This window comes from Perognathus longimembris, chromosome 25, assembly GCF_023159225.1.
Source record: "Perognathus longimembris pacificus isolate PPM17 chromosome 25, ASM2315922v1, whole genome shotgun sequence".
Classification (NCBI taxonomy): Eukaryota; Metazoa; Chordata; class Mammalia; order Rodentia; family Heteromyidae; genus Perognathus; species Perognathus longimembris.
The window spans coordinates 6,933,640-6,948,924 of NC_063185.1; the positions used below are offsets into that span (position 1 = coordinate 6,933,640).

The window sequence follows — 15,285 nt, forward strand, 5'->3', positions numbered from 1 at the left end:
TTATATGTATTTATGGTAAAAGGTTGTTCCTGTGTCCAAATACAGGCCCAGCTTCTGAATAAGGCTTGCTTCTCCCAGCCACTCGAAACCTTTCCTCTTCAAAGATGTCCTGAAGAATTTAGATTGCTTCATCTTCTCAAATTTTGAGGTAGAAAAGAACTAGGAGGAACAGGAAGAAAAAAGAAAAATAAAGCTGGACACTGGTGGCTCACACCTGTATACCAGCTATACTCAGGAAGCTGAGATCCAAGAATGTCAGTCTAAAGCCAGTTAGAGAAGAAAAGTCCACATGACTCTTTTAACTGGTAAAATGGTGGAAGTAGAGATATAGCTCAAGAGGTGTCTGTTGACAAAGTCACAGGACAATGCAGATATGTCCCAGGTCACTTCTTCCCAGTTTTTAGTAGCCCTTCAGCTTTTTTTATTTTTAAATTGTGCCAGTAATGGAGCTTGAACTCTCCACCTTACATTCTTTCTTGACTCTTTCATTCAAGGTTGGCATGCTACCACTTGAGCAACAGCTCAACTTCCAGCTTTTTGCTGGTTAATTGGAGATAAAAAGAGTCTCACTCATTTGTCCGCCTGGACTGGCTTCAAATTGTGATCCTCAGATCTCAGCCTCCTGAGTTTCTGGGGTTACAGGCCTAAGCTACCTGGTACCCTGTAGCATTGAATTCATAGTAGATCAAGATGGCGGTAGTCATTAACTGAGCTTGGGCTGGGGGCCACAAATAGAAGTCAGAGAAATGTGAAAACATCTCCACTGTTCTCAATACTCTAGAGAAATCTACATTTGTCATGGAGTATCTATCTGTCTGCCTGTCTATCTGTATATATGTATATATATGAGAATTCAGCTGCTCTGTACATGAGTGCCTGCTTTCCAAGGTATTTCATGTAAATGTCACTCAGGAAAGTAGGGTGACTATATAGACATAGGCCCTCTGGCTATGAAAAATATGAATTAAAATGGGAATGGCAAAGGCCAACGACATAGATTAATGTTCTATGAATAAGTTAATTATTAGACATCCGCAGAAGTCCGGCATAATTAGGCTTAGGAAGGAAGACAATTAACAAGTCCTCTGAGCTGTCACCCCCTGGGCCCAGGGGCTAATTGTCTGCACAGTGATACACCAGCTCTCCCTCAAGCCTGTGCCTCACACTTTGATTTCACTGAACAGGAGACTGTGAGTATCATGACTAAATTACTTTTGTAGCTTGGCCAACACGATCAGCTTCAGTGTGGCTGTTTCATAGCCAAGAAAGCAAGCAATAAACGCTGCTTCTGTTTCTCGGGTATAAATGGCATTGACAAATATCACACACAGCCACCTGAAACTCTCCTGGCTTGGCCGATTGCAAAACGTCAGAGTTCCTGCCAAACCTCCTGCTTTGTACTCAATTACTTCTAGCAAGAACCTGACACAGGGGTGAAGAGGGAAGGTGGGGTGAAGGAAGATATTGTGGGGGAAGCATGCTAGTGAGATGGGGCGAGGGGAAAGGTGGGCACATGAGTCAAGGCAGGGCCTTTGCTATCTATCACGTGCACGAGAGGGAGCAGCCCAGGTTGCTGGTGGGTCCTGTGCAGCACTCCCGGTGCACCTGGAGGCAGGTAGGTTTTCAGTAGGTCATGAGGGAGGAAGAGCACATGCAAAGACCCAGAGGTGTGAGCTGAGCTTCTTGGTGAGGAACAAAGGGGCCGGTATGGCTGCCATCACCATGGGACACAGGAGCAGATCCTGGGGCTGCAGAGGGCTCAGTGGTTTGCTGCCGGAGCATTTTTGATCGTACTGGAGGAGTTTAATAATCAGGGTGAGATGGAAACAGAATCGTGAGGCAGGAAACCCAAGAGATCAGAAGAAGACATGAACGTCAGTGAGACCCCCCCCCCCCACCACATGGCGACAGAAAATGAGGACAAGGAGGGCAGGGTAGGTCCGAATCCTCAGCCCACTCGGGGCAGGCCAATCCCTGGGGCTGGGTGGGGGGGAGTTCCTCCCCTGGCAATGCTAGGTATTCTAGAACAAGCATGATGTGCATAAACACAGTGAATGATAATGAAGAGGTGGAAAGCTAGAGAGCACAGGCAATGAGGTAGGAGGATGTGTGTGCCTCCCCACTGACTCTGGGAAAGAAGAGAAGACTGCCAAGCTGCCTGCTCACTCTCAACATTGTTCTGGAAGGGATGGTGGGACCCGGGGCAGGGACAGGGAGGGAGTCAATGTACTCTCTTTGCTTCTCTGTGATCCCTGGATGTGTGGAAGGTGGCATGGATGATAAAGGGAGGGGGACTCCGTCATTCAGGACCACCAACCCATCAAGAGCAGGGGATAAGACAGGGTAAAACCACAGCTGCTCCATGGCGGGAAGCAAGGACTGAGCAGCCCCAGGCTGTGAGGCCCAGAGATGCCCCCCCCCCCGGCCATGTCTCCCCACCTTTTGCTACATAGACAGGACCACCTATCGTGTGACGATCAATTTCTTTTTTGAGGAGAGGGAAAGACTTGGAAGGTTGAGTGTTCCAGGCCAGCTGGGGGGTGGGGGGGTGAGGGGAGAAAAGTTTGGGAGACCCCCCTCTGACCCAAGGAGTCATGTATGCCTGGCTGCCTAAACCATGTGGAAGGTTGAGACTAGGAGGACTGTGGTTCAGGGCCAGCACAGGCAGAAAGGTAGCCATCTCCACAGAGGGAAACCAGAAGCTTGTGGCACATGCCTGGGATACCAGCAATGATGGGAACTTAAACTGGGAGGATCATGGCTCCCGTGTATGGCTGAGGGGGAAGTGAGACCCTACTTAAAAATAACTGGTGAAAGACAGGGTGGGAAACGTACCTCAAGTGTGCAGCGCCAGCCTAGCAAGTATGAGGCCACGTTCAAATTCTAGTTCTATCACCAAAACAAACGCAAAAAAGATGCAACAGCCAACTCCATTGATGCAGAAGAAGTGAGTGGCCATTCTAAGCCCCAAATTCAGATAAATTGATAGCTGTGGATGATCCCCTGTGGTGGTGGTTTCCAGATGAAGGAATGACAAGGTTCTCAAGTGTTTCTCTCTGAAACAAAGGGCTGCCTGACAGCACCTCAGAAGTGCTTTCCAAGTTGCTTCGTTGATGCCTGCCCCGCTCTGCGCTTGCTGCGAGCCTTAACAGCAAGGCACAGTCTTCCTGAGGAAGGTCAGCCCACAGTGGCAGCTGTCACGGGCTGGCCCACAGGGAGGGAGCCAGCAGACCAGGTATGCCAGGACCCACAGACGTGCTTAAAACAGAAGACAACTGAGGCCAGGCGTGAGGGCTCCAGCCTGTGAGCTCAGAGGCAGAGAATAGGAGAATCAGAGCCTCTGAAAAATGACTAAACAGTTTAAAAAAGAAAAAGAAGAAAGAAAGAAAGAGGGTTGGAGGTGTGGTTTAAGAGGTAGAGAGCTGGCTGGGAGTGTGGCTGGTGGTAGAGTGCTTGCCTTGTGTGCATGAGGCCCTGAGTTCGATTCTCAGTAGCACATACACAGAGAAAGCCAAAAGTGGCGCTGTGGCTCAAGTGGTAGAGCGCTAGCCTTGAGGAAAAGAAGCTCAGGAATAGTGCCCAGGCCCTGAGTTCAAGCCCCAGGACTGGCAGAGAGAGAGAGAGACAGACAGACAGACAGACAGACAGAGACAGAGGTGGAGAGCTTGTCTAGAAGTGTGTCACAGGAGTAGCGGTGTGCAGAGCCCAGGTTCTTCTTGAGTTCGCCCTTTCTTCCCCCTCTCAATGCAGAGGAAAAGTAGACTCAACAAAGAGATGATCAACTATTCTCACAACAATCTGTCTTAGCAAGATCAAACTCTAGATATGAGATCTTGCAAGCACTGAATGAGGGTATATGCACACCACTGAGGAAGGAGAAAGAGCATTTTATCTTTCTGGGTTTCTATTTCCTCATAGTTTACATGTTAGGCTATAACTCAATGAGAACAACATGTTCTGGGGGCAGGTAAGGAGGCCCTGTTGTGCTGTTTGAGATGTAGCATGCCACGCAGAGTGTCAGCCTATAGAGCAAGAGGAGGCCTCCTGGGCAGCCCTGAAATTTGAGAGGTCAGAGTTCACTGCCAAGGATGGAACCTTCTGGAGTCATCTCTGCTCTCCCCTCCCTGATGGACACCTTTTAGAGGAGGCTGAGGGCTCAACTCTCATGCTGGTGGTTGGGGCTGGATCAAGGTGAGAGGTGCAGGGGAGGGGGCCCCAAATAAGCGCCATGGCTGGGATGGGTCTCACCCCAAGAAAAGGAGATACAGGGCCTACAGCATCCTGGATGCTTAAAGAGCCCATGGGAAAGGGATGACAACTCTGAATCAAATGCTATAGAAAAGAACACTCAAGGAGAAGAAAAACCATCCATGAACTGTGGCTGAGGCTCGCTGGCAGAGCGCACGGCAGCTTGTGTCAGACCTGGGTTCTGTAGTGGAGAGAAAAGGAGGGAGAGAATGAAGCCACAGCAATGTTGTCAGCTGCAGAGTGTCTGCAACCAGTGAAACCTACTTCCCTCCCAATTTTGGAGGCTGGACCACGGGCAGTGTGTTCTACAGATGGCAGCCTGCCCCTTGGGTCGGCACTGGTAGGAGATGGAGGGAGAGAAGGGGACAGGGAGAGCACGGGGATCCCCAGTGTCTTGCTCTGAAGGCAGTAGCCCGTGGTGGGGGCCCCACACACACTACTGCTCACGTCACCTCCCAAACACTCGCCTCTAAGGTCAGCACTGGGAGAGGACCAGAGGAATGTGTGTGCTGGGTGGGGGGTGGGGGTGGGGGGATGGCTCAGGCTGCAGCTAAGGGGGTTTGGGGAAACTGTTGGGGTGGAGGGCAGGCAGCGCTAGGCCTGGGAGCCCACAGAAATGAGGCAGCCAGCAAGGACCAGTCCTGAGAACTGCTATGGAGAGACCAGTATGAAACGATCAGCTTACAGGAAGAAGAAGAGAAAAAGAATCTCCTCGGGAAAGAAAAGATGCCATGTTGAACTTGCTTCCACATCTTCCTTTTCTCTCTTGAGCTCCAAAGTGAGCTATGGATACACTTTATGTCTTCCCAACCCCATTAGGTATTTCTTTGACTCCTGAGTCAACGTTTCCAAAAAGCTGTGTCTCAGCCAGCTAAGTGAAAAGAGCGCGGGCATGAAGCAGTGTGCAGGAGGATTGCTCTGCGTAAAATATTCATGAAGAGGAGATTTCAGAAGGCCGTGCACACGACACGCTCATTCTCAGAGACAGGATACAGGATGCATTAGCCAAGTCCTGTCAGAAAACCTCCTCAATGGGCAAACCCCTGTGTGTTGCTAAGTCTGTGCTTGCAAAAAAGCTGGAGAAGAGAAAATGGGTGAAGCCCCTCATGGCTGTGGCCCCCCCGGAAACAGGTGCCAACCAGTCCAGGTGGGATCTCCCTACACACTGGCTGCTGCCACCATGCCAATGGAGAATGGCCCCACCCCTCCTATCTTCCAGAAGTATGTGCAGAACCCAGGTGACAAATGGGTCTGGGAAGCAGCCTGGGTCCCAGAGTCCTCCAGGGGCTGGGGAAGTAGACGGGGTGAGAACGGGGCCGAAGACAAGGTGATCTTCACCATTCTACTGTCTTAGATGAATCAGTGCGCACAAGTCGGCCATATTGAAATTCCCCGTCTGTGACTCCGGTGAGGGTCCCTTGAGGCAAAAGACATGGACATGGGTGCAGCTTCTACACTAAGGGGGAGACACGGAGCCAGCCCAGCCCCAGCATCTCCCCTGTGACGCCAAGGGCAAACCCACAGAGAAATCATGCCACCTGACCACCAGATTACAAGCTCTAGCACCCCCAATCCACCTCAAAGAGTGGAAAAAATCAGGAGAAGGAAAAGAAGTGCACATATACCTGTAGTGCAAAAAACAGAAATGTGACGGGCTGTCATTTCTGCAGTCCTCGAGGGACTGTTGTTACTGTGTCCATAATTTCCTTCTTCTACTTGGAAATCCAGTTGTTTGGCCAGCACCTCCCTAATTGCAATCAGATTTGGGTTCTGGCTGTGTGTAGTTTGGTGGGCAGGTTGGCTTTGTTTTTTTAGATAAGTTCTCCTTATGGTGCTCTGGCTGGCCTCAAAATCACCCAGGCAGGTCTAGAACTCATGATTCTCCTGCCTCCGCCTCTCAAGTGGTGAGATTACAGGTATAATCTTTGATTACACTGCACCTGGCTCAAAGTAGTTCTTTACCGTGATGGTATACAAAATCTCTACTCCTGAATTCAGCATGGGGCCCCACGCTGTGCTGCTCTGATCTACTCACTTGCTTTTACCACTGGACAACTTCCTGGTGTGTGAAAACCTCACAGATCCCACACGTCCTGACTGCCCTGAGGTAGAGTAAAACTCAGGTTCTCCTTGGCAGTCCCCTAAGCAAGTTCAATAGCCATCTTCCTTCCTGCTGGTTCAGGAGCAGGAAAACCCCGCTCAGGGCTGGGAATGTGGCTTAGTGGTAGAGTGCTTGCCTAGTACGCATGAAGTCCTGGGTTCAATTCCTCAGTACCACATAAACAGAAAAAGCCAGAAGTGGCACTGTGGCTCAAGTGTAGAGTGTTTGCTTTGAACAAAAAGAAGCAAGGGACAGTGCTCAGGCCCTGAGTTCAAGTCCTAGGACTGGCAAAGAAAAAAACAAAACAACCCTTCAGTCCCCCAAAGAGAGGTATTATTGTATTCCTAGGAACCATGATTTGTAAAATAGCAGAGCTCAAAGTTGCAAACATGAGAAGTGATAACGTCTCTTAAGTGGCCTTTCTGGGAGAGGGAGAGGGAGAGAGAGAGAGAGAGAGAGAGAGAGAGAGAGAGAGCTGGTGGTTAGCTACTTGGGAAGCTGAGAATGGAAGGATCGTGGTTGGAGGCCAGCGTGGACAGTTTTTTGTTTTTTTTTGGTCAGTCCTGGGCCTTGGACTCAGGGCCTGAGCACTGTCCCTGGCGTCTTTTTGCTCAAGGCTAGCACTCTGCCACTTGAGCCACAAGCGCCCCTTCTGGCCATTTTCTGTATATGTGGTGCTGGGGAATTGAACCCAGGGCCTCATGTATACGAGGCAAGCACTTTTGCCACTAGGCCATATCCCCAGCCACCGTGGACAGTTTTAGACACCCCTTTGTCCACGAAGATCTGGACACAGTGATGTGTGTCTATCATCCTGGCTCTACTGGGAGCTTAACATGAGTGGAACACACTCAGACCAGGCAGGAAGCCTGGTCTCAAAGTCAGCCAGAGGTGTGGCTCAGTGGTAAACATCATCTGTATAGACAGCACCAGGCCACAAGAAATTCACAGAGTTCTCTACCCTAGCCGGCCTCGAACTGCAATCCTCAGATCTCAACCTCCTGGGTAGCTAGGATGACAGGTATGAACCACCAGCATCTGGCTTGCATTCTCTCAGGAAGGAGCAGAGAGGAAGACGTGCCATGCCTCGTGGTGGTGGCAGGGTAGCACACATTCACCTCATCCAAGGGGCTCTCGGTTTGTGAACTGGTCAGGTGAGTGGACTGAAGCCACCATTCTCCACCACAGGACAAGCCAAGTTTCTGTTCGCAAGGCCAGTGTTTCTTGCTACACATATGAGGCCAAATTTATTTTTCTTACACTATAAAATTATTTATGTATTTATTATTTCTGATGGGCCTGGGGCTTGAACTCTGGGCTTGGCACTGTCCTAGAGTCTTTCTGCTCAAGGCTAGCACTTGAGCCATAGCTTCACTTCCAGCTTTTTGAGTAGTTAATTTTTGGCTTTGAAGAGTGGTCCTCAGATCTCCCGAGTCACTAGGATTACAGGTATGAACCACCGGCACCATGCCCAAACCCCCATTTTAATGATGTCACCACCCACCCAACATTCCTGTTGCCCTGCATCTCTAAACTCCTGGCAGAATCATTCTGACATGACAACATCAGTTACTGTAGTCCTCCACCGAGCCCACCTGGCAGATGATCAGACTCAATGACACCAGGGCCAGGGCCCTGGGAGACAGTCATGCCGATACACTCCCCATCAACTGCAACCACGTCCTCCCCTTTCCAGCCCAGATCTGGGTCCCAATCCCACACGCAACCTCCCAAGTGTCTATGACACTAAGAAAATTCTACAAATCTTCTGGAGCTTGAGCTGTATCTTTACAAGCTGGATTGTCTACAAATCCCTCTGGGGCAGCGTGGAATTTGCTGACTTTAGCTGGAAAGATGAAGAGGAGTGGAGGGGAGGGGGCTGTGAATCTATCTGCCTCTGCTGTCTCCGATGAGATCACTAGTTGCCTTCTCTCTGGGAGGGGTCAGGGAAAGTGGGGGTGGGGGATGGCTTTGGCAGGGCTTGGTGACTGCTAGAGATTAAGGTTTATTTTTGTCTCCCCACAGGTCCCTGTTTGGACCCTCACCATTCCATCATGTCCTGTGCTCCGTTTCCCCTTTAGAAGCTCAACCTGCTGGGTGCCAGCGAGCCACACCTACCAACCTAGCCACTTAGGAGGCTGAGATCTGAGGATCAAGGTTCAAAGCCAGCCCAGGCAGGAAAAGTCAGTGGGGCTCTTACCTCCAATCACTACCAAAAAAGCCAGAAACAGAGCTGTGGTTCAAGCGGTAGAGCTCCAGCATTAAGGGACAGTGCCCAGGCCCTGAATTCAAGCCCAAGTATTGGCACACACACACAAAAAAGCATGTTTTAGTGGAATTCAGAAACTTGTCCACGTCCTCCGCCAGGCTGCTTGGAATCTACTCTCATTTCTTTGGGTTGGAAATTCTCTGCTCATGTGTCTGTAACCTGCAATCACTTTGTAAACCAGGACACAATTTTGAAGCCTTGGGCTTCTAAATTAGACCATGGAGCTCACTCTGTGGGCCCAGCTCAGTGCAAACTTTTCCACGATTTGAGCCAGATAACAGATGCCCCGCAGGGTGCCCCATCATTATGGTAACCCTCAGAGCTGGAACAAAGTCCCCTTACATACTCCTCTGAGAACTGGAGCCGCTGCCTCAGAGACTTTAAATTATGCTTTATACAAGTACAATCCCCCAGGGAGAAAGGCACCTTTCTGCAAGAAAGGAGATGCCTACCACCCTTCTCCTCCAGATGTACGGTGAGCATCATCAGACACATGAGATCTCCTCCCTGGCTCGGGCCATTGCTCAGTGAATGCTCTTCACAACACAGCTGACCCACCCAGCGAAACAGGGGACACTGGAGACACCAAGGCTGACCACGGAAGGCTCCAGCTTTCCCACATTCATGGAAACAAAACTAAGTCAAATCACAGCTATTCCAGGTCCTGACTCGGCCTCTGCCCTCTGCTCTGGGAATCTGCTTTTAAGCCTTCATTGTCTTAGCAGTAATCAATGGCCCGACCATCTCGCCCTGACTGATCTCGTCCCTGCCTCTCTCGCCCCTGCCTCAGGGTCTGGAAAGAGGATAAGTCACTCTTGATAAGTGGCTTCAGATCAGCTCACACAAGCAGATTATCTAGAAGCTGCCATAATGCTCAGATATAAGCTAAGGTCACGATGAATCTCTCCACATATCCAGGGGAGGAACATAGTCCAGCAATGTGGTAAAGGTCAGGAGAATAAATGAGGCTGCAGAAACGCCTGCCTGTCTCAGGGGCTTAGGATGCTCTGTTTAGGATGTTTTTTGGGGGCCAGCACTGGAACCTGAACTCAAACCTCAGCCTCCTGAGTAGCTAGGATGACAGGCATGAGCCACCCGTGCCTGGCTGGCTTATAATTTAGAAAGGCATTCTGCTCGCCTTCTGAGGCCACATCCCACCAGTAAACAAGATCCTGACCCAGGGTTACCAGGCCCAAACTCAGAACAGAAGCAAAAAGCGAGGAGGAAGACGCATTGGGGACAGTCACAGAAAACAGCATCCTTGCAGGTCCAGGGCCTGCTGTCTCTAGGGCTGGAGGGGGCATGGCCGGGGGGGGGGGGGGGGGCGGAGACAGCAGTACCTGATGGTGGCGCTCTGCAGGCGGTCGATCTTCTTGTTGAGCTCGGCGATGATGCTGTGGAGCTCCGTGACGCGCTCCTCGTAGCGCAACGCCGTCCGCTCCTGGGCATCCTCGTGTTCTCTCATGAGGTGAGAGCGCTCACACTACGACAGAACAGGACAGGGGCCTGGTAAGCGACCCTCAGAGGGGCCTCCAGCCCTCATCACCGCCAGGCTGGGGCATCCCGGCCAGCACGGCCCCCTCTCCTCCTTGCCCAGCCATACTTCAGACAGAAAACATCACGTGCCACATGGCTGCGAGGAGGATGAAAGTCTGGCCTTTCTAGAACTGTGCAAATGCCCTGCTGTCGCCAAGAAACTGGCATGTGGCACACTGGCCTATCACCCACCTTGTGGGAATCTGATTCTTTGTCTTTTTTGATGCCAGCCCTGGGGCTGGAATTCAGGGCATGGGTGCTGTCCCTGAGCTTTTTTGCTTAAGACTAGGGCTCTATTACTTGAGCCACAGCTCTACTTGGGGCTTTTTGGTGGTTATTTGGAGGTCAGTGTCTCACAGACTTTCCTGCTTGGGCTGGCTTCCAACTATAATCCTCAGATCTCAGCCTCCTGAGGAGCTGGGATTACAGGTATGGGCCACTACCACCCGGCTTGGGACTCTGAATGTTAAAGACATAAACCCAAGGTGATCTGTCCACAGCCTTGAAGGACTCTCTGTACCCCCTTTCTTTGTGGCTGCTAGCTTCCCTCCTACTGTCTGCTGCTTCTTTCCTTTGTTCAATGTTTCCCAGGGAATGTTTGAGCCACTTCTCAACCAGATCAACTGACAAGGAGGGTCCCATCTCTCATCTGACTGGGATCTTGGTGGATCTAGTGTCCTCCACTCTCCTCTCCCCGGACTACAAACTCCTACAAAGCTAGAACCGAGAGGCAGCCCCTTGTCTGAGGCTGGGCTCCAAGTGCATCTGGAAGTGTTGTAAGAAATATAAATTGGCAAGTATGGTGCTGCCCTGGAGGTTACTGTGGGGAAATACTGACAAAAAGGGTAAGGTGCCTCCCCTCACTCAGGAACCCAGGAACCTCACCTTCCTGCCTCCCCCTTTCCCAGACGCCGTCAGCCATGCTGCTGCTAGGGTCATGTGTGGGACACATCATGCCCCAGGGACAGGGCCAGTGGTCCAGCTGGTGTCCCCTGCCACATCCAGCCCTGATTAATGTTCCGTCCAGCGTAGACATTTTAATTTCATTTTGTGAACAAGGTTTTCCTTCTTGCCGAGGCCTGCGGGTACCAGCATGGTGAGATCTGGTGGCAGGCAGGGACAGGGTGGGGCCATGGCTCCTCTACCTCTCCTACCTCTCTCCGCCAGGGCCAGGACAGGAAGCTTTCAGGAGTGGAGCCCCATGCTTGGCCTAACCACAGCTCACACTGGTGGAAGTCCTGGCGTACTACCTCACGACACAGCCACGCCCATGGCCGTGACCACAACTAGCTGCCGCAGTTCAAGAGCCTTGCTGTGATGTCTCCTGTGTCAGCCAGGCCAGCGCGTGACACCCCCCCACGCCACCACAGGGCAGCACTGTCACCCCCCCCCCCAACTTCAACCTCCATGTTCCATCTGTGACACCACCTCACCCCCATTCCCAGCACACAGCACACAGGGGTGGGTGGGACCGGAGGGAGCCACGTCGATGGGACTGGGGCTGTAGCTCAGGGAGACAGTGCACGCTTAGCACGTGGAAGGCCCTGGGTTCAATGCTGGCAATAACAAAGCAACTATGAGAGAGAAGAAGTCAGGCTAGGCACAGTACAGTAGCTCACACCTATAATCTCTGCTACTTGGGAGATGAACAGAGGGAATGCAGTTCAAGACATGTGGATAAAAAGTTAACGAGATCACCAACACAAAGGCTCGGGCTTGGCTCACACCCAAGATCCTGGTTATAAGGAAATGAAGTAGGAGAATTTGTGGTTCAGCAGAGCAAGACGCTAACTAAAAAAAAAAATAATAACCAAAGCAAAAAGGGCTGCATCTGTGCAGCAAGTGCGAGACTCTGGGTTTAAATCCCAGCACCACCATAAAAATTTTAAAAAGACCCATTGAGAGAAGGTCACAACAAGGACAGTATGTCAAAGACAGTTCCCACCAGGAAGTGAAGACCCTCATCTTCCTCTGAGGTACACCAACAACCCCATGGTGTCCCTCTCTGTCCCTCAGAGCATCTATCAATCCGCGAGCTCTTCCTGGGGGCTCTGCTCCCATCCCATCAGCAGGCCATGCATGCACAAGTGTGTATGTGTATGTGGTGTGTGGGTGCATGCACATTGATACTCATAGCTCCAGATTGTGAAATCATCGCAGGACATCACGCACGCTTTGCTGTGATTCCACAGTGATGCCTTCCACCCACTCACATGGCCCTCCATGTGGCACGCTTTCCCTTAAGATGAGCCCCCATGCCCTCTTCCACCTTTCATGCCCTGGCTTTACAGGAAGGAAGCAGGCTGGCATCTTTTTTACTTCATAAAAACAATATTTAAGACCAGCCAGTGGAGGCTCACATCTACAAACCTAGCTGCTCAAAAGACTGAGATCTGAGGATCATGGTTCAAAGCCAGGCCAGGCAGGAAAGTCTGTGAGACTCTTATCTCCAATAAATTACAAAAAAAAAAAAAAGTGCCTAAAGAGGAACTGTGGCTCAAGTGATAAGAGTGGCTAGCCTTGGAGCAAAAGAAACCCAAGGACAGCACCCAGGCCCTGAGTTCAAGCCCCAGGACCAGCAAAGAAAAAGAAAAAAAAAAGTAAGATGAAACTCTGCAACCTTAAAAAAGCCTTTGCAAAGATGTCCCTAAATGTTTTACGTATTAGAAAACTGCTTAAGTCCAATGCTGTAGAAGAAAGAGCAGAAAAACAGAGAAGCTTCCCACAGGAAAAGAGCCCCAAAGACTACTATGTCACATTACACTCGACTTTAAGGAAACAATGCAAGACATATGTGAGCAATAATTAGAAAATGCAGAAGAGCAGGAGATGAGATCGAGATGGATCTTGGAAAGGAACATTAAACCAGAGAAGTCACAGAAGGGAAAGGGAAAACATCACACAACTGAAGAACAGAGAACGGAGGCCCAATTCAGAAAAGAGACACAAAGGGCCTCAGCTCGGGTAAGACATTACAGACTGGAAAAGACGGGGAACAAAGGATGGGAGTGCAAAGCCAGGGGACAAAACCAAATCATTTATTTAAAGCTTCCCTGAAACAAAACATTCAAAATAGGATCAAGAGAATGCACAGTAAATCTCAGAACATCAAACTGCACTGAGTAAGACTTCGTCTAGTAAATTAAGTACTGCAGAGAGAGGGGTGGCAGGAGGAAGAGGGGGAGAACAGAGAGGAGAGGGGAGGGGATGAAGGAGGGGAGGGAGGCCACTCCCAAAGCGGTGGGTGCATCAGGCCTTTGGGAGGGGACCAGACCTCGAGGGTGGGGCCTGGCAGTAGAAGAGGAAGGCTGAGAGAGAGAGGACCCCGCTCGCTCTCTCCTCCAGTGTTAACCCTGGCCCATGGTATTTATAACAGCAGACCAAAGACACTACTCATTACGCTGGAATTGTTGGTGTGGCAATTTACATCTTTCATTGCTTCTCTTTCAAAGAGAAAAACCAAACCGACCGCTGACTTGCCAGTCCCGTTGCCTTACCTGGGCCTTGGCCAATTTCTTTTCTAGAAGGTCCCGTTCTCGCTCCGTTTGCTGCAGACGCTTATTCAGTTCCTCTATGTCTCCCTTGAGTGACGCCAGGGCTGCCAGATGGAGCTGTGGACAGAGAAAAAGCTCAAGATGAGGCGGCCCTGGCCAAGGGGTATCCTTTCCTCCCTCCCTCCCCTACAAGCAGTGTATCTCCATTAAAAAAAAGAGAGAGAGATATCGCAATATCACCTGGGAGCACGGAAGGCCCTAGACCCCCACGGACACACACAGCAATCGGGCATCATCACCCTACTTCTAACAGAGAGAAAAGCATCATGGGTACCAGGCAGGACTTCATTTTGGAAGGTGAAAAAGGAAGTAGGAACTTCTCCTGAATGACACCGAGATCCAGAGCTGGTGTGGGGCTGCCTATTTCATAGAGGGCTGGGCCTGGTGGCACATGCTTGTAACCCCAGCACTTGGGAGACAGACGCAGGAAGACTGGAGTTTGAGGGCGGCCTGGCCTACACAGCAAGACCCTGTCTCAACTCTACCCGCTCCAAAACTGCCAAGAATAGGCAGAATCAAATTACCTTCCTCTTTGAAAGTCATGAGAAATTAAAAGATGGGCAGACGAGGAAGTTCTATGTTTCAAAGTTCAGCCCCCACCTCCCCAAACTGCTATGTTACAACAGGCAGGGGCTGTGTCAGAAAAGGAAGGGTGTGCCCCTTGTCCTGGGCTATCCCTTCCTAGAGTGGCCCACTGGATTTCTGGCCAGGTGCCCCTGCTGGGGTCCCCCCCACCCCCAGCCTGCAGGAACACTGCTTCTGAGGTAACCGATCCTCTCAGCAGGACTGGTCAGAAGATTGATCAACACAGACCCTGCGTGACACCTGGACGGTCACCGTGCCAGGCCCACCCGGCCACTAACCTGCTCTGCACAGCCCAGGTAGGGCTCAGTCCCTCAGCCCCTTGGGACTCCTTCCAGCCTCCAAGAGCTTCTGCCAAGGAGGACTCCATACAAGGAGTGGGAGCAAATGGACAATGGACATGGCCTTGAGAGGAGAAAAGGCAGGTGGCACTCCAGGTTTACAAAGAACACTCTTTCCTATAAACTGGCCCTGGCTGCAGGCTGGCAGGGAACAGAGGAAGAGACGGGGAGACACGGGTTCCCAGCAACCATTTTCCCTTAATAGCAACTGGGCCTACAAACCAATAGATCAATAGCTGATTTGAAATCAGGAATGCCTGAGACCTGCCAGGGACAGAAATGCCAACCCACGCAGCCATCTGAGGTCCAGACAGCTGGGAATGGTCATTTTGATTTTCAGATACAACGTTTGGTGTGCGGGCTCTCAGCACAGACACTGTTCTGGCAGGACATTTTTTCCCTCACTCAGTGTGCGTGTGTGTGTGTGTGTGTGTGTGTGTGTGTGTGTGTGTGTGTGTATGTGTGTGTGTGTGTCTGTGTCTGTGTTCCAATTCTGGGGTTTGAACTTGGGGTTTGGGCCCTGTCCCTGAGCTCTGTTGCTCAACACTAGAGCTCTACCACTTTGAGCCACAGCTCTACTTCCAGTTAATTAGACATGTCTGGCTTTGAACTGCAATCCACAGATCTCAGCCTCCTGAGTAGCTAGGATGACAG

General features: G+C 50.9%; 1 protein-coding gene across 1 annotated transcript in view; it reads right to left on the reverse strand.

Annotated features, from left to right (window-relative positions):
* The window catches only part of Mcc (MCC regulator of WNT signaling pathway), a 176,460-nt gene that overhangs the window by 28,850 nt on the left and 132,325 nt on the right, over positions 1 to 15,285 (reverse strand). The window contains 2 exon segments of the mRNA XM_048334357.1: positions 9,959 to 10,101; positions 13,652 to 13,765. Coding sequence (XP_048190314.1) covers positions 9,959 to 10,101; positions 13,652 to 13,765 — 257 coding nt within the window.